The sequence below is a fragment of the Electrona antarctica genome, assembly GCF_951216825.1.
Source record: "Electrona antarctica genome assembly, chromosome: 10".
Lineage (NCBI taxonomy): Eukaryota > Metazoa > Chordata > Actinopteri > Myctophiformes > Myctophidae > Electrona > Electrona antarctica.
In genome coordinates this window covers 9,811,269-9,831,145 of record NC_136791.1, presented here as the reverse complement: position 1 = coordinate 9,831,145, position 19,877 = coordinate 9,811,269, and the positions used below count along the sequence as shown (strand labels likewise).

Here is a 19,877-nt window from a genome sequence, read left to right as displayed (position 1 = left end):
TACAAGCTCACACAATACAGTGCATAAGGATGTGCTTTGAGCTTGTGTAGATCTGCTATTTTTGAATGTTTTTATTTCTTTATTTAATCTTTTAATGGCATGTTCAATGCCAGGTTGCCACTGATTTGCCATAGGAGACAGGTTTGTCTGCAGGCAGTACAGAGAGAGAGAGAGAGCTCTGCAGTCAGTACAGAGAGAGAGAGAGAGAGAGAGAGAGAGAGAGAGAGAGAGAGAGAGAGAGAGAGAGAGAGAGAGAGAGAGAGAGAGAGAGAGAGAGCTCTGCAGTCAGTACAGAGAGAGAGAGAGAGCTCTGCAGTCAGTACAGAGAGAGAGAGAGAGAGAGAGAGAGAGAGCTCTGCAGTCAGTACAGAGAGAGAGAGAGAGCTCTGCAGTCAGTACAGAGAGAGAGAGAGAGAGCTCTGCAGTCAGTACAGAGAGAGAGAGAGAGCTCTGCAGTCAGTACAGAGAGAGAGAGAGAGAGAGAGAGAGCTCTGCAGTCAGTACAGAGAGAGAGAGAGAGAGAGAGCTCTGCAGTCAGTACAGAGAGAGAGAGAGAGAGAGAGCTCTGCAGTCAGTACAGAGAGAGAGAGAGAGAGAGAGCTCTGCAGTCAGTACAGAGAGAGAGAGAGAGAGCTCTGCAGTTAGTACAGAGAGAGAGAGAGCTCTGCAGTCAGTACAGAGAGAGAGAGAGCTCTGCAGTCAGTACACAGAGAGAGAGAGAGAGCTCTGCAGTCAGTACAGAGAGAGAGAGAGAGCTCTGCAGTCAGTACAGAGAGAGAGAGAGAGAGAGAGAGCTCTGCAGTTAGTACAGAGAGAGAGAGCTCTGCAGTCAGTACAGAGAGAGAGAGAGAGAGCTCTGCAGTCAGTACAGAGAGAGAGAGAGAGAGAGAGAGCTCTGCAGTCAGTACAGAGAGAGAGAGAGAGAGAGAGCTCTGCAGTCAGTACAGAGAGAGAGAGCTCTGCAGATTGAAGGACTAATATTGTTTTAAGCTTTGCTCCTTTAGGTGGGTGTTAATTAGTTTTGTGAAGAAATTAAATTCTTCTATATCTTTACCCTAGACTACTAATGCTTAAGATTCTAAAAGTAATTTGGACAATGATGGGATAATAGTATTAGGCAATTTGAATCAGTCACATTATTTTAATCTTTACTATTTTCACAGGCATAGGATTAGGATCCTTATAAAACATTATTAAATTAGGTAAAATCTCAGATCTTCCTATATTTGGCCACCCAAATTCAACCTGCTCCTCCAGTCTTGCCATGGCAGCTTTTCAAACAATGTGTGGTTTTTATTATTTAGATTTAGTAGATTTTTGAATTCTGGACACTGCCAGAAATTATGTGACAGGAAACCAAGTACCAACCCACTGCAATACCACATCTATCACACATAGCAGGGACTGTTGGGTACATTTTACTATGTTTAGATTTGGAGTAATGCAATCTGTGCAATACTTTAAATTGAGTCAATCTATAGCTAGAATTGATAGAGCAGTTCTGAATACTAGGCGGGCCCTCCTCCCACAACTCATCTGATATTGAAATGCCCAGCTTCTCAGCCCAAGCATGTCTGAGATGACCAGAGTCCTGTGTATGATTTTTGACTCTCCTTCAATGGTCAAGTGACACATACCGGTAGTCAAAACTAAGCAATTCTTATTATTTGCATTTTTATTTGTTCATGGTTAGGGACAGGGTCTGTCGCTGTACTCGGGGACAGGGCTCAGTAAAATGTCTTCAACTTGTGCAAAGTTCAGCTGCTAGACTGTTAAGTGTTAACCAAGTCTTAAACATAATTACACCCATCCTATAGCTTCTCTTCGCTGGTTGCCTGTGAGTTTCAGAATTGATTAGGACTTAGGGCCCTCTTGGTTGTTCCTAAAACTGGCCTCATTAAACTCACCTCATTACCTGGGGCGGTTGGACTTTTGCAGCCCGGGCACCAAAGCTTTGGAGCAACCTGCCTGTCGGTGCCTCGTTGCCTGTGAGTTTCAGAATTGATTTAGACTTTAATACGTACAAGGCCAAGCTACTAGTTTCATTTCATACGCGCTGGTCCCGGATGAGCCTGAACTCTGTGTTAGATCCTCAGGTATGACCCTTGTGGTTGTTCCTAAAACTAGCCTCATTAACCCATTTTGACCTGAGGACGATTCTACAAATCTCTTCTAAATCCTGACAGTTTTCTTCAAAAACTCATGTTTCTATGTTAGTGGTTCTCAACCTTTTGCATGTCAAAGACCCTCAGAATTATCTGAATTTGGCCGCCGACACCCCATCTGAAAATATGTTGTTCCAGGGACCCTCCAGACGCAAAGATTTGAGTTAAAAACGTTCGCTCTGAAAGAATATACATTCAAGGATTCGGGCCACATTTTCACGATTTTTCAAAAATAGCAGACCTACAAGTTCATATGAGCTTGTACATCTGCTATTTTTCAATAGCTGAAGTTTAATGATTAAAACACCAAAAGGGGTTCCCGCCCAAAATGGGTTAAACTCACCTCATTACCTGGGGCGGTTGGACTTTTGCAGCGCGGCCACCAAAGCTTTGGAGCTTTGGAGCGTGCCTCAGTGCCTGAGAATCTAAGGCTGTTAAAGTCAGCTTGTCATCTTTTAAATCACTTCTGAAAACGCGTTCACGTCAAGGACAGGCCTTTTGTTCATCTCCTTTTATTTGTTTTTAATGGATGTACTTTATCTTTTTATTTTTCAGTTTGCAGTTTTTTGAGTGGCTTACGGAGCTATGTGTGTGGCTGGGTGGCTGGCTGGGTGGGTGCGTCTGAGCACAGCACGGTTGTTTTTCACCACCTGTGCGCAACCTAACACACAAACACACATGCACATATTAACTGTATATATGGTGATTTCAGGTTGTCATTTCTCAACCGTTTTGGACGCGGGGTGGCTTGCCGGAATCGGGCCGGTACCCTGGGTGCGTTCCTGTGCCCCCCCCCCCCCCCCCCCACACACACACACACGGAGTTGCACCACTCACTTCACACGGGTGTGATTTTTAGTCTCTTTTGTGTTAAAGGTAGTGTAGTTGGATTTTAGTTTTTAAGTTAAAGTTCTATATAGCTCATGACTTCTCTCTCCTGATAGTATAAAATTGGTATCCCGGCCTGAAAATGTTTACTTTCAGAATATAGAGCTATTTAACTTATGTTAACAAAATTACTTATTGCATCTTTAAGTTGTTACAAATTAAGTTAATTATTCAGTCATTAGTCATTCATAATAATTAGTCATTTATCATTCATCTTGCTTACGATGCATTATTTGACATTCTAAAGTCTTCTGAATTGGTGTCAAGAATAAATCTTTCGATTACCAGTGTTACACACAGGACAAAAACTTAAGATGTCTCTTTCTTTCTTTCTTTCTTTCTTTCTTTCTTTCTTTCTTTCTTTCTTTCTTTCTTTCTTTCTTTCTTTCCTTCCCATCCACCTCTCTGCAGGATGTTCCGCTTGCGGGCATTGACGGCAGCGTCGGTGGGCCTGGCCCAGATGTCCCGGCGCTACCACAGCGGGGCAGTGCGGGGGGCGGGCCGCCGGAGGCTGATGCTTGCAGCTCTAGTCGGGGTGACGGGGGTGTCTGCTAGTGCTGGACTGGTCTGGACCAGGTAGGTCTCTGCACCCACCCACCACCAGTACACTCGGTTGACTCTTCCCTTTGACTCCCATTCATAAACCACTCCTGCGCCATTTCATACTTCACTGTATGACGGTGTCGTGCAAAAATAATGATTTTCATCTATAATGACAGGCCCAAAATAGGGATGCACAAATAGGGAGCACTTTTCCCAATCCCAACCATGTGTTCATATCACTGGTACTCACTAATGCTCATTCTAAGATGGCACCATTTCCTTTCTCCTCGGTCTGTGTTTCAAGAGGTGGGTGGTCTGTGGACAGTTCAGAAACCCACCTACCAGTGACATCATTGGACTCCAAGCTAATGGAATCGACAGCCTTTCTCTTCCTGGAAAGTTAGCTTGCCAGGAATTTTGGCGCTGCTCTGCGGCGACATGGGCATAAGGGCTACGCTTGCATGCGGGCCCTTTGTCTAAGACAAATTTCTTCCTCGGGAGACAAATGATAAAGAACCTTGAACCTTTCTCTTCCTGTAAAGTTAGCTTGCCGTTCTCTTCCTGGAAAGTTAGCTTGCCTTTCTCTTCCTGGAAAGTTAGCTTGTCACTGTGGTCGCATCTATGAAACCACTATAAAAGTTTTAAAGTCTTTGTTTGAAACTACCACACTGAGTAGGCGGGTTTCTGAACTTATCACAGGTCACCTCTGAGACGGTATAAAATGCAATCCCCACAAAAGGCAGGCACACAGAGCGTTTGTGTGGACAGAATGGGGCCATCCTAATGAGCATTACAGTGAGGAGAACCACTACTAATATGAACATAAAGGTTGAAAATGGGTGAAGAGCTCCGTAAAAGTGCTGCTTCATGCTGTGATATTTATAGTTTTAACTAAGCCATGCACTCTAAAAACAGAGGATGCTAAATATCACTAAAATGGTTCCAGAAGAGAACCTCTAAATTACAGTACAGGGGCTTAGCAGGTTCTTTGATCAGCAGTAGTACTATTCAGTGCCTCTAACCAATATTTCTTGTGGGTGTTGGTTGGGTGGAGCAAATCCTGTTAGCACACCCTGGCCTGCACCTCACTAATACCCTTTTAACATAGTTTATGCCTGGTGTGCTCCACCAAAATCATTTGGGATTCAGCTGAAAACATAATTATCTGGAGTTGTATGCACTGTTGGAAAGAGGATATTCTGCACTTTACAATCATGCTAATCATGTTAGTCATGGTTTCAGCACAGTATGACTGCAATTGATTCCATTGTCAAATTAATGTTTGACAATGAAATAAAAATACTAAACATTATGTGACATTTTTTTGGGGGTACACATCTGGTGCTGATCAGTACAGCGTTTTGCAAGATTAGCCTCGCACAGACACACACACTCACAGACCCATTTCTAGACATCATTGCATCGTACAGAGCCACGCATACGTAAGTATACGATTGTATTTCTTACAATCGCTCAGGAAGTGAGACAAGAAGACAACCCGGGTGGGAACAGTTTAGTGTTTTTTCAAAATGCTGATTATCTTTTGTTCATCATTACATAACTAGGTAAAGAAACGCATACGGTATATCACATTCTCTGTCATCACAGTTTATTTAAAATGTGCTGTTTAATAATAACATCTGAAACTGACTGTCAAACCAATGCATGGATCAGATTAGAGTTGCGTCCAAACAAAGAAACTAAACTGAGTTCTAGAGTTCTCATCCAAATTGAGCAGTTATTTCCAAACTGCTTCTAGAGTTCTCATCCAAATTGGGCAGTTATTTCCAAAGTGATTAAACCCAAGACTTTGACTAGAAAGAAATCCTAGAGATCTCCAAATTATCTGTAAAAAAAAAATCTGTAGGTGTACTGTCCAAAAACTTGTTTTGCACAAAGCGGCCTCCTGGTGGCGCTATAACAGGCCGTTCTGGAAATTTTGGGGCAGAGGTTCATCGTTGGCATCCAGCGAGTGTGTGTGCAAAATTTGGCATCGACCGGGTTAACGGTGCCGGAGATTAGCTGGTCACAGACGGACGGATGGACGGACACACGGACGGACGGACGGAGTGCAAAACATACTCTCTCCCCATGCCTTCGGCCTGGTGGAGACAATTATGGTAGAGCGTCCGTCTTAGAATCGGTATGTTTCTGGTTTGATTCCCGGCTCCTCCTGCCTTTGTGTCGGAGTGCCCTTGAACAAGAACTGCTCTCAATGAGTGGCCCTGTGCCCTCGGACTCGGTGAGTGAATGTGTCTGGGTGAATGTAATGCACTTTCTAAAGCGCTTTGGATAAAGCAATATAAATAATTTATTATGAGAAAATGAATGATACGAACAAAGTTTTACATTTAACCCATTTTGACCTGAGACCAGATTCTAAAAATGTCTTCTACATCCTGACAGTTTTCTGAAAAAGCTATGCTTTCTATGTCAGTCGTTCTTCGATTTTTTTTCAAAAATAGCAGACCTACAAGCTCGTAGCGCGCCACTCGGTGGCGCGCTATGAGCTTGTAGATCTGCTATTTTTCAATAGCTAAAGCATAACATAATGCTAACACCAAAAGGGGTTCCCGCCCTCTCTCCATGCACTGAGGGGCATGAGGGAGAGTTGAAGAAGAAAGCGAGAGCAAGCACTCTGTTGAATAACTCCACGTAATGGTGTAACGGGTGCAAGGTTCTGGAAGGTATACACTGTGAGAATAAATACCAGCACTCACGTTATCCGTTAGGATTCTTGTTTTATTTCGAGGCATGAGGGAGAGCCCACAGTTAAAGCACCCCAAATAACACTCACACTGACCCCTTTTCCACCGGTTGGTTCCCAATGGGAACCGGTTCAGTTATTTTTGGTTTTTAGTCCATGAGCCAGAGCTCCAAAATTGGTGGGCAAACTATACCCTATATTAAATTGTTTATAGGATCAATACAAGTACATTCATACATGATAACCCTTCCACAGTAGTAGCTTTTTCATATTTTCGATTATTTTGCTTATTTTCCTACATAATGCCTAATTTGCATATTTGAAAATGTAAATTTGTATTACAATAAATCATTGTCTTCATGTAAGTACTCAATTGGGGAAGTTTAATAGTGATAACAATCTAATATAGGTATGGTTTTGCCCACTCAATTCATAATTAACGTTTCAATTTTGGAGCTCTGGCTCATGGACTAAAAACCAAAAAGAACTGAACCGGTTCCCATTGGGAACCAACCGGTGGAAAAGGGGCCACTGAGTAAACCAAGCAACCAGTACCGAGTCTGAGAACAATATACACACATCTGAAGATAAGAGAAAAGTCAACAGATAGTTACAATTTGTTAACATCTTATTTTTTTTAATTTCAAATCAAACATCCCACGATATGACTGGAAAATATTGCTCTAGCAACTACATTTATAATCTTCATCCTATTTCACTTGTCATGTCATGTAACGCCACCGGACGCGTTGCGTCTCCGTCGCGTGCGTCAAAAAACGCACCGGTTCAATTTTAATGCACGCGTTAATGTCACACAACGCGGGCAGTGGAGCCACCCTTCATTGATTAAAAAGGGAACATTCCCTGACGGCGACGCTGTCGCGCCCGGTGGAGCCCCGGCGTAACTGTTTTTTCTTAATTGGGATCTACGTATATGAGGCAATACTATATGTTGGAGATATGTATCTGTCAAAATCCAATAAACAAACGTAAACGGAAGAAGAAGAAGAAAACATAGCTTAACCATGTTATATGATATGTAAAGTACACGTTATCAACAACATAATATTACAGGGGCCGCTACAGAAAATTGCAGATGAACAAAATGTGAACAATGTGATTTTCATATTATAGACATTTCCCCTTGACTATTCCTCTAACAAATTGCCCACAATTTCACAAACAGGCTACCTCCTGCAGAGCCATTCCCGAAAAGAAATTGAATGGCTCTTCAGTGCTTGTTCAGCCTCATGCAATTGCTGCTCACTCTGTTGAAGTACATATTTCCTTCCCGTCACGTTCCGAAAAGCCACCATCCCCTGGGTGTGAGATGGGCTTTATGATGGCACTCCCATGACTAACAATACTAGTGTTGTAGTTAAGATGCAGCGCTAGGTCTGCCACTGACCTGAGAGAGCTCTTTGGGGACACAATGATAAATAAAAAAAAGCAGTGAGCATGATGGATTGCACCATAGGGTGCTTGGAAGTGATAGGATGAGACCAATTCCAGGCCCCAACCTGAGGCCTAATGCTGGCCATGTCTCATTAACCCAATTAGACCTGACATCGAAATAAAAAAAAACGTTCCCTCTGAAAGAATATATACCTATTCAAAGATTTGTGCCGCATTTTTACGATTTTTCAAAAATAGCAGACCTACAAGCTCATAGCGCGCCACTCGGTGGCGCGCTATGAGCTTGTAGATCTGCTATTTTTCAATAGCTAAAGTATAACAGAATGCTTGAAACACCAAAAGGGGTTCCCGCCCAAAATGGGTTAAACTGAATTATTCAGCACCCCCCGTGGGGGGGACTCTGCTATTTGTTATTATTACTATTCCGATTTTCAATTTAGTCTCAAAATGTTCCTAGTGGGAACTTGTCCATGGCAAAACGACACAAGCACAAACAAGGATGCCCAGAGCAACAGAGCATCCCTGATCCCTCTCTCACTCTCTACCCCTCTCTCTCTCTCTCTCTCTCTCTCTCTCTCTCTCTCTCTCTCTCTCTCTCTCTCTCTCTCTCTCTCTCTCATTCCATTTATTTGTGCAGCCATGTTTGAATTAATCTCCGATTCTCCGTGCCAACCATACCTCCCCACAGGTCCTAACTTGAACCCTGTTTTGCTTGTTGAAACGCAGAGCACATGCCGACGCCGGGCCGTCCGTCGGTCTCGCAGAGCAAGCGGAGGCAAAGGCAGCAGACTTTGCAAAAGATGCAGAGTCTGTGGCGGAGTCTGAGAAGTCTGTGGAATCCAGCAGTGAGGGAGAGGAAGGAGAGGAGGGCGGCGATGAAAAAAAGAAGAAACCACGCTCTGGATTTCGTGACCGCAAGGTAATCAATAAACGATAAACATCCAGCCATATGCAGCCATTCAATCAGTCCACCATTTGCTGTAATTGGCCCGTAAGATGGCGTTTTTAAGAGCACACCCCCCCGCCCAATGTCCCATAAGACATTTTTTGTATTTTGACAGTACATTTTATGGGCGCTGCGCAACAGCCAATCAGTGTACATATCCATTGTCATAAATGTACCACCCGACCCACTAAATGTCATTGCTGTTAATTAGGTTGTGGATGAAAAAGTACCAGCAATACAGCAAGAAGGCCTTTGACATGAAGCCAGCTAAACCCAATTTCTGGCAAAAGTACTTAATCCATTCTGAATGGGTACCCCTGTTGGTGTTTTAAGCATTATGTTATACTTTAGCTATTGAAAAATAGCAGATCTACAAGCTCATAGCGCGGCACCAAGTGCCACGCTATGAACTTTTGCGGCACAAAGGTTTGAATATATATTCTTTCAAAGCGAACGTTTTTAACGCAAATTTTTTCTTCTGAGGGGTTCCTGGAATAACATATTTTCATATGGGGGTCGGTGGCCAATTACATATCATTTTTGGGGTCCTTGACATGAAATATGGAGCACCACTGATACAGAAACATGAGGTATTTCAGAAAACTGTCTTTAAAAAAAACCTTTTTTAAATTTCGACGTCAGGCCTAAATGGGTTAATTATTTTCAGACGACCTGGCAGAAGAGAATGAAGCTGTAGTGTAACAATGGGCAGAAGTTTGACTTACAAAACATGCTGCTGCACATCTTTCATGTATGTGTGTATGTCACGGGGCAACCCGTGCCCTATAAACATACATTGATGGAGAACAATGCTCATACCTAAATTACACAGTTGCATCCCTAACTTTGCCGGCCGGCTTGGAAGACTGTGTTAATGGACATGAGTGCTTATTTTTATTATTGTAGCTCACAGTGAATTGTAAAAGAGAACAAGTATGTACTTTGCAAATATTGTCACAGTATATGTTTGGTGTCATTTGGGTTTAATTATGATTGGTTGGCACCTGGCTCTCCTGCAGTACTGGTGATCCTCTTGACTGAGTGGAGGAAGGTACCAAGTGCTATAGAGCAGGAGGGGTGTCTGTCTGGTTTACAAGAGCTCTTATGTTATGGTTTCTATTTATCTTGATGTTGTGTAATGTATCTGAAATGTATTCGAATTGTTTTGAGTAGGTCATTGTGTAAGTTAACTCATGGGCCATGGTTAGCCAGATGTTGAGTTAAGTGGGTTACCAATTACAGAACTGTTCCTTGGTATAGTCTTGCCTAGTATAAGAGGGAGGCTGCAGGGGCAGTGAGTTAGTTCAGTTTGGCTTGAGACAACCAGAAGTTAACACCCAGGGAGAGCTGCTAGGGGGCCTGCCATTGCAGGGTTTATAGCCTACACAGTTCTCAAGTTCTGGGTTTGTTTCCCTAATGTGTTTTTCTATGTTGTCTTTTCGTAAGTTAGTCTTTAGTGTTTTGTTTTGTTCGAGGCCTTTCCACTGGGAATAACCTGTATCGGGGAGAAATAAAACACCCTAAAAGGTATTGCTGGATTCTGTCACTTTTTGGAGCCTTGGCCACTCGGCCAACTTTACAGTGTAGATGTGAAATGGAAGCATAAATCTCCTTGCTGCAGTCTGATGGAAATAAATGGTAAATGGTGCATTTATATAGCGCCTTTATCCAAGGCGCTTTACATAGATTGTGCATTACATTCACCCATTCATACACACATTCATACACCGATTGCGGCGGAAGCCATGCAAGGTACCAACCAGCACATCGGGAGCAATTTGGGGTTCAGTGTCTTGTCCAAGGACACTTCGACATGTAGACAGGAGGAGCCGGGATTCGAACCGCCGCCCCATGGATCATTGGACGACCTGCTCTACCTCTTGAGCCACAGTCACCCCTGAAATGTTTTGATATTTGGAATGTCTGTCTAGAATAACTAGCCTTACAGTATATTGTAAATGAAAGGTGTGCTTTGTGAGCATAGTATGTCGCATAATGAGGCTAGTTTTTTATAAAGCATGTTTTCTTTGAAATGTAAAGTGTGTTTGTGTGTGTGTACAGTAGTGTTTTTCCTGGCTCAGAAAATGTAGCTTTCGGGGGCGGGTGACTATGCACAGTAAGCACAGAACAGTAAGCATGAATGATTGGTCCACATTATCATGACTACTAAACACATTGTGTTACCTTATTTGACAGCATTTTCCTGTTATTTAAATTCTGATCATTTCATCAGAAAAAAGGCAATAAGCTTTGCAATTGTACATGGAAAATCACTGATCATTGAATGTCAAATGATCTCCTGTACTGCTATTTTGAATCTGACATAAAGGAACCGATATAGACCATAAAGCTTTTCATTTGGAAGGATTCGGTAAGCTGCCTGTAGCATTAAGTTATTTTCAGAAGGCGTCTAGTAATTCATTTTCAATGAGAGGCGAGCGAGCAGGTAGGGAGGCTTAGGTGAGACGATCTGAGACGACAATCCTGTGAAACTGTCACGCTTGGGCTCGTTTCACACATGTGCCCAGTTTCTCACCCGTGCCAGAGTTGACGTGCTGGGCAAAGGGGTTGAATGGGCTGCACTTGAAACAAGCTATTAAATTAAACACACTTGCAGAGAATTGCTATTTTTACTCTCAATCCTAATCATTTTGGTGCTGGTGATTTTCCTTTGGCGCCGGCTAAAACGTCTTTGGGGAGGAGGGCCACAAATGTCTCTATGCAGGAAAAAACTGTGATACAGTATGGGCTCCATTTTCGTCACCGCTAAAGCCCTTATCCCTAAACTTCTTTGCCTTTTTTTGAGTGGTGCAAACCACTCCAACTGGCTTTGTTAGTACACGTGTGTGTGTGTTTGTGTACCTGTCCCTCAAAAGAATGAGCATGGTTACTATGGTCACTGACATTACGTCAGACCACAGCTGATCAGGCTATATAAGACCTTGCACTACTCAGTTCACACGGGTGTGATTTTTACTATTTTGCAAAACATTTTTGAATAGTTAAAATGGCCAGTCTACAAGCTCACAACGTGTCAATGTAGATTGGCTAGTTGAACTATTCAAAAATGTTTTTCAAAATAGTAAAAAAAAAGGCAAAGAAGTTTAGGGATAAGGGGTTTAGTGGTGACAAATGGAGCCCTATGTGTGCATGTTTACTTGTGTATGTGTGCTGTAGACTGTGACAGCTCTAGAGTCTGTCAAAGTGTTGACGGATTTATTTTGTATGGTGTTTATACTGCTATCTTAGCAGTAGTGTAATATGATATTACATAGTTTCTGTTATCATAGAGTCATAGAGTAGCTTGTATCGACAGTGAACTTTTGTTCTCGTTGAAGACAAGTCATTATTTATTTTGTGTACAACTTAATTACAACATGAATGCAACATTACTGTGTAATTGGAGTATCTTGGGCTTCAGTCTTCCTGTAATCTTTTGTGCATGTGTGAGAGTGTCAGGTGGAAAAAAATGGGATAAGCCAGAGATGCTGAATACTTTTTATTAAGAAAAAAAACGCTTGAGCCTCCATCGTTGAGTGTGGGTGATCATCAGATCAATATCCTGTAAATGAGATGAGAGCTACAGAGAAATGACATGGTTGACTCGCTGTCACTTTGGATATTCCCTGGCTGGCACCACCACTTCTTCGTCTATATGCTAATGGCTGTGGGTGATTTCCCCCAAAGTCCTGTAGGCACTGCAGAATCGTGCGACGTGTTGTAAGGTGTAGAATTGGCTATTTTTGGTAAGCAGATTTAAGTATGAGAGCTCGGCTTTAACCACATGAACCATAGCGCACCTATTGTCGGCTGAACATTTGAGGAAAATTGCAGATCTACAAGCTCTGCCTCATTAAATAAGACAATACTCTTGTGCCGAGCATATACACAGTGTGCGGGTGTACCTTATTGCTTTCATTGATGTCCACTGGCCTACGCACCTGTGCATACGCCTGATTTCTAGGTGTGCGAATGTTTTCTCCTACAGATCTACAAGCTCACAACGTGTCGTGAGCCTGTAGATCTGCCACTTTTGCGGATGAGATTTGGTGTCAAGGGAAAAAAGGAGTGGACCAGGCGGGGACTCGGGTCAGCTAAGTCTATTGAGTATTGATTGAATACTTTATTATCTGTTTGCTAAAGGTACAGATGTTGGGGTTATACAATAAGGCTAAAAGCATAACAAAATGGCTTATTTCCATTGAGATCCTGCATATTCAATTCATCAAGACATATAAAGACACTGTGCAAGAAATGATGAGTTTCTATGTGGCTGTGACACATGGAAGGTGAACTCACAGGGTTATAGTGCCTTTCCAAGGAGCTTTATGTAATTCAGTCACCTGACTCCTGCATGTCACAATGTCACCTGGAACAATTTCATGAAATACAGTCAATGAAGTGAAAAGGGGTCAGGAGGAGAGTGGAGACATATTAAAGGAGTTTGTGTCTCCTTTAAAATCGGAGGGCTTACCTTTTATAGGGTGTGTAGGATGGGTGACAAATTCCAAATGTACTTTGTCAATGAATTTAGCTTTCTCTCTCCATTCTGTCATAAACTATAGTAAAACCAAACCAAAACGGGGGCGGCGATGGCTCAGGGGGTAGAGTGGCTGGATGGTAACTGCAAGGTTGCCAGTTTGAACCCGGGCTCCCCCCGAGTTGGTGTCGAAGTGTCCTTGCACTATATATTTCTAAAACTATGAAACATTTCAAAGATTTCTTTTCAGGCAAACATGTCCACCGTAAGATGAACCTAAATAGGTTGGAATGGGGTTTCTAGGTGTAAGTATGTAGGTCTAGTAGCATGCCAAAGTTTGTGCTATTGCCATTGAGAATGCATTGGGCGTTTATATATTATATATTTAAACTATTTTCAGCAATGGTACACTTATTTTTTCAGTGGGTAGATCTTGTTGAGCTGGTCATTTTGAAAGTAGATCTCACGTCATAAATGTGTGGGCACCCCTGCCTTTGGGCATCTTCAAAACATGCCAAAAGGAACTGTTTAGACTAGTAACTTGTTCCTTCCACACGCTACGTCCTACCGAGGAAACTCCCCCCTGTCATTCCTGATAAGAAGTGGCCTGCTCACTTATGTATTGAAGGAAGCATGAGCTCAGTTTGGGGCTTTCCCCAAGTTGGCAGAGGGGAAGTAGAGCCCAGGATTACACCTAGGGCACCAATTGGTGAAAAATGAGTATACAAAAACAAAAACAGCTTCCTAGTGTGTGCCGTGTGATGTTCTTCATGCATGCTGCTGTGATGGCTACGCTGTGATTGAGGTGACCCTCACTTTGGGGCAGTGCTGTTGGGAAAGGATTGGGGGACCACTGTCTGTACTCTGTCCCAAACAATGATCCCTGAGTCCCTTCAGCTCCCTCCCTAAAACCACGCTTTTCATTTTTTTGACTTTTCGATTATTATGCTGTAATGGAGTCTGGGAGCTGGAGGCTAACACTGCTTCTCATTCAGTCATTGACAGACAGCTCCATTTTCTGCAGCCACCGGCACACCTGTATTTGTGTCACCCCCCTACCTCCCCCCCCCCTACCTCCCCTCCGCTCGGCTCCTTTCACTCTGTCTGGACTAGTGATGGCTAGGTTTTTTATTTGACGTTTACACGTCACACTGATTTTCACTCAGCATTACGGTTTTGTTATCGTGTTAATATTGCATTAGCAGTCAGCCATACCGCTGAGTGAGCAGTGCGTTTGTTTGTGTTCCTGAAACACTGCCAGGGTTGTGCTGAGAAGTTTTATTTCAGTGTTTTATTTCACTGTTGTTCTTCTCACTGGGATACAATCTGTGAATGTGAAAACGGTGGTACCCTTCAGGCTTCACCACATGAACACTTCCCTGGCTGGGGTGATGTTTCTGTAAAAATAGCAGATGTACAGTCAGATCTGTTTGTCTATTTTCGGGCAAGAGATTTGTTGCAGAGGGAAGAAGTAGACCCCCTGGGGGACCCTGGTCAACTAAGTCCAGGAAGTAAGTACTACAACTCGTACTTCCTGGTTAGTTAGGATCCAAATGGACACTTAAAGAAGAAATCCAGACCAAAACACCCATGTTGAACCATATAATCCTGTCCCAACATACTTGTTGGGTGCTGGCCTTGAATTGTTTCAAACGGGTGACAAACAGTTCATCTATGAGTACCAGTCCAGGACACTATTAATAGACGATTCGTAAAAAAGAAAAGAAAAAAGTTTAGACCTACTAAAATTCCCGCAGGCAACTAGCTTCATTCTAACTGCATTTTACTGTGGGAGGGGTAGGGAAAATGGAGAACAGGGAAATAATGCAAGCCAGGCCATGCAACATGTACGTATGTTGGGACAGCATTATAGGCTGATTCATGGGAACATATTTCGTTTTACGTGTTTTGGTCTGGATTTCTCCTTTTAAGTGTCTGTAACTCCAAGAGTGTACAAATGGAAGTGTTCCATTTGTACACTCAGTGTACTGTACACTTCTTTTACAGTGTACTGTAGCTTGGGGTCCCAGAGATAATCCTTCTTATCAAATGGTGCTCCATGGCCTAATGCATATCAAACCGGGGAGAACCACAGATATAGACCATAATGAGTCTTAACTCATCAGGCAATTAACTTAAATGCACATTAAAAGTGTGATAGTGTCCCTTTAACTCATTTAGACCTGAGGCCGATTCTACAAAATAATGTCTTCTAAATCACGACAGTTTCCTATGTTTCTATGTCAGTGGTGCTCACACTTTTCCATGCCAAGGACCCCCAGAATTATCTGTATTTGGCCATCGACACCCATATGTTGTTCCAGGAACCCCCCCCCCCCCCCCCCCCCCCCGTTCGCTCTGAAAGAATATATACTCAAAGATTTGCGCCATATTTTCACGATTTTTCAAAAATAGCAGATCTACAAGCTCGTAGCGCGGCACTCGGTGCCGCGCTATGAGCTTGTAGATCTGCTATTTTTCAATACCATAATGCTTAAAACACCAAAAGGGGTTCCCGTCCAGAATGGGTTAAGTGTAAGTACATTACATTAGACACACCCGGCCGTCATGTCATAACTGGCCCCTCTCTCTCTCTCTCTCTCTCTCTCTCTGCTTTACCAGGTGATGGAGTATGAGAACAGGATAAGGGCCTACTCCACCCCGGACAAGATTTTCCGCTACTTTGCCACACTGAAGGTCATCAGCGAGCACGGAGACGCCGAGGTTTACATGACGCCCCAGGACTTCATTCGCTCCATCACGCCCAACGAGAAGCAGCCAGAGAGTGAGTTATACGCACCACCGCCTCGGTCACTCCTGAGTCCTCTACCACAATTTTTATGTTTTTGTTTCTTTCGTTTCAGCGTATCGATTGTTTTTTGTGTTACCCCCTCGTGTCTTATATCTGTGTGGACGTGAGCGCTCAGTCCGCGCCTCGACCAAGGCACTCGTCTGGGGCCCAATGATGAATCCTAAATGTATCCCAGAGACCTGAACAGCCTGGTCTAGAGTCTGTGTGCATGGTGGTGGAAGAAGTACTCAGATATTAAGTGCCAGGGGGTGGACACCAGTTTTGGTCCTGGGTGCCACTTTTCCCATTATAAATAAAAGAAAGAAAATGTAATTGTGCATGTCATGTGCATGTCATCACCTGCACACCAGATTAGAGGAATTTTCAAAAACATGGATAAAAAAAAAAAGAATATAAAAAAAAATAAGAAATCAGCTCGTCTTAACGTCCCTGGCACTTAAACTGTTTTAAAAGTAGCAATACCACAATATAAAAATACTCTGTTATGAGTAGAAGGCATGTGTTCAAAATGTTACTTGAGTAAAAGTACAGAAGTATTGGTATTAAAATAATACTTAAAGGACCACTTTTCAACCTATCGTTATATAATTGGTCCTCACTAATGGTCATGATAAAATACCACTATTTCTTTCTACTTGGTCTGTGTCTCATAGGAGGGCTGTGGGCAGTTCAGAAACCCGTCCACCAGTGACATCATCGTTAAGGATATTTTCTTTTTAAACAAGATTTATTTTATTTAGATTTTTATTATCGTGAGAACGATTGCTTCCATTTTCGCATTGCAACTTTTCAGGAATAGAAAGCCTGCAGTTTCTATTAGCTTGGATTCCCCATTGATGATGTCACTGGTGGACGGGTTTCTGAACTGCCCACAGCCCTCCTATGAGACACAGACTGAGTAGGAAGAAATTGTGCTATTTCCAATAATATGAAGATAGGTTGAAAAGTGGTGAAGTGGTCCTTTAAAGTACCTAAAGTAAAAGTACTAAAATGCTTGAAAATCTACAAGCTCACAAGTTGTGAGCTTGTATAAAATGGGGCTGAAGTGGTTAATGTAGCCTATGTTTTATATTATAATTTATATCTGCAAAGTAACTAAAGTTTCCATATAATTGTAGTGGAGTAAAAGTACAATATTTGCCTCTGAGATGTAGTGGAAATAGAAGTAAAAGTACTGCAAATTGCTTACTGTACTTGAGTACAGTACTTGAGTAAATGTACTTGATTACTTTACACCACTGGTGTGTGCACACTGCAGATAGAGTCCAGATGGTCGTGGCTGAGGGCGATTCATCGCCTCTCTGGTATGGCCATTTATCACCCTTGCCTTACCCACCATGTCCAGATTAGCTAAAGACTATGGGCCCTATTTTCGCCAGTGCCTCACCCCTTCTCCCTAAACTTCTTTGCCTTTTTGAGGGGCGCTAGCCCCTCCTATATACAGCTTTTGTCCCCACAATTTACAATTTAGGCATTTAGCAGACGCTCTTAATCCAGAGCGATTTACATTAAGCAAGAACAAAAAGCATGGCAATACATCACATACACAAAAAGTATTTATCATGAAACATGCGTAAGCTAAGAACGTAACAGTGGAATCTATATAATGAAATTATAGTATACATATAAACTATACTATGCTATACATATGTACTATGAAGTGCTATGCCTACATACAATGCAATTCTAGTGCTGTCTAGTGTCTACATAACATGCTATAAGTCTGTATCAAATGCTATCTAAGTCTACAAAGAAATGCTATCTAAGGGGGTAGGGTAAGTGCTACGGGCCATGATGGAGTCTGAAAAGGTGGGTTTTCAGACTACGGCGGAAGATTTGGAGTGATGCTGCAGTTCTGACTGCAACGAGAAGTGCATTCCACAGTTTTGGAGCCAGAAGGGAGAAGAGTTTGGGACATGTGGAGCATTGTCCCGGCGTTTTTAGTGAGGGTACTTCCAGCTTCCCTGAGGAGAAATTAGGTCAAATGTCCGCCAAATATGACGTAAATTTAACCAACCAATCACAGTTGTTCATGAGATGATGTATAAGTAAGTAAAGTAAGTAGCCTTGCCGAACCATGAGGCCCATAGGTCAGGAGCCTATCTCCTGTTTCTGTAGCGTGAGGCAGCTTGATGTACAAGTACACCCCCTGGACATGACGCTAGTATTTCGCAGGGAAGTATGTCGCAGGGATGATGTATGATGATGTATAATGATAAGAGCGCCCCTCGCTTCACACGGGTGTGATTTTTTTTTTTACTATTTTGAAAAACATAAAAAAAAGAAAACGGCAAAGAAGTTTAGGGATAAGGGACCGGCGGAAATTGGAGGAAAGAATAGAGTCCGCAACACTGGTAAGGATGCACAGCTCCACTGGTTTAGAGCGGCGGAAATAAGACCCCCACCCCCTCATTCCATTGACAGGGGCATTCAGCCAACGCGCTTGGCATTCAAGGACCTGTGCCAGTTTAAAACCCCACTAACCCTGATCTGAAATATGAATTATGAAGGGAGGCAGGAAGGTGGAGCAGAGACAGAGTTGTCCAATTGGCTGTGGGGATGATGGGTCTATGGGGGGCGGGGGGGGGGGGGGGGGGGGTGCAAGGGTGACAGCACAGCAGTTGGTGTATTAATCTGAGGCATTGCACGCAGAGCTGAGATATATTTGATCAGGGGCCACAGGTGGGTTGGGAAGGCAGGGAGCTTAATTTAGCATTGGTGTGTTTCAGCACTACACTTCACTTGACCTCACCAGTGTGGAATAGAGAATGCAGACTTCTCTGTGATGTTTGTATGTTTGTGTACCTGTGTACGTGTCCGGTACCTGTGTCCGTGCACAGGTGAGCATGGTTACCATGGTCACTGACATTACGTCAGACCACAGCTGATCAGGCTATATAAGACCTTGCACCACTCAGTTCACACGGGTGTGATTATTATTATTTTTTTTACAACGTAGTACTAGGAGTCTGTTGCCTCCATCCATGGTCTATGGCAGGGGTCTGCGACCTTTTTTAAATTAAGTGCCATGTTTTTATTTTCTAGATGGTCAGTGTGCCATATCAACATTAATTAATTTTAATGACACCACGTGAAAAATGTCAACATATTTTGATTGTCCACAAATATAAACCTTTTCCTTCTTTTTAAATATTTTCTTTCACGTTGTTATAATGATCATTAGACTCAGGGCAATAACAGAGTTCAGTTTTAATGAATGTAGAATGCAGGATGTAATTTACACACAAATGTGAGGGACTTATTTGACTGCATTCATTTTTTAAATAGTTTATTTAAAACCAAAATACTCTCTCACACACTTGCCAGTGTGCCAGTGATCACCCTCCTTTTGTGCCAATGTTGGCACTGGTGCCTAAGGTTGCCTACCCCTGGTCTATGGTTGAATGTGATGAACACCAACTGCACGCCTCACACAACGCCACTACAGTTTTCTCTGCCAGTAAGGGCGACTGTGGCTCAAGAGGTAGAGCAGGTCGTCCAATGATCCATGGGTCGGTGGTTCGAATCCCGGCTCCTCCTGGCTACATGTCGAAGTGTCCTTGGGCTAGACACTGAACCCCAAATTGCACCCGATGTGCTGGTTGGTACCTTGCATGGCTTCCGCCGCAATCGGTGTATGAATGTGTGTGTGAATGGGTGAATGTAATGCACAATCTATGTGAAGCGCTATATAAATGCACCATTTACCATTTAAGGCCTTTGTTGGTTCTGTCCACGTCCACGCTGCCCTGCTCTGCACAACTCAGCACTTCCAGATATTTATTGGTGTCAAGAACTTGGCCTAAGTTGGCTCCGCTCCAGTGCCTCCCATCTCCTGGCGCAGTGCCGTCGTCCAACCTTGGTTTTCTCTGTCCCTTTCCTCCCTCTTACCAAACTTAAAATAAAGTAATAATGCTGAG

The 19,877-nt window shown here is 43.0% G+C and overlaps 1 protein-coding gene across 2 annotated transcripts in view; it reads left to right on the top strand.

Moving 5' to 3' along the window:
• Window positions 1-19,877, top strand: part of micu1 (mitochondrial calcium uptake 1) — a 68,566-nt gene that overhangs the window by 5,592 nt on the left and 43,097 nt on the right. For both annotated transcript variants that reach the window (XM_079512645.1, XM_079512644.1), the window contains exons 2-4: window positions 3,465-3,629; window positions 8,446-8,638; window positions 15,768-15,930. In XM_079512645.1, coding sequence (XP_079368771.1) covers window positions 3,466-3,629; window positions 8,446-8,638; window positions 15,768-15,930 — 520 coding nt within the window. In that variant the 5' untranslated portion in view covers window position 3,465. The remainder of the gene's footprint in view (window positions 1-3,464; window positions 3,630-8,445; window positions 8,639-15,767; window positions 15,931-19,877) is intronic.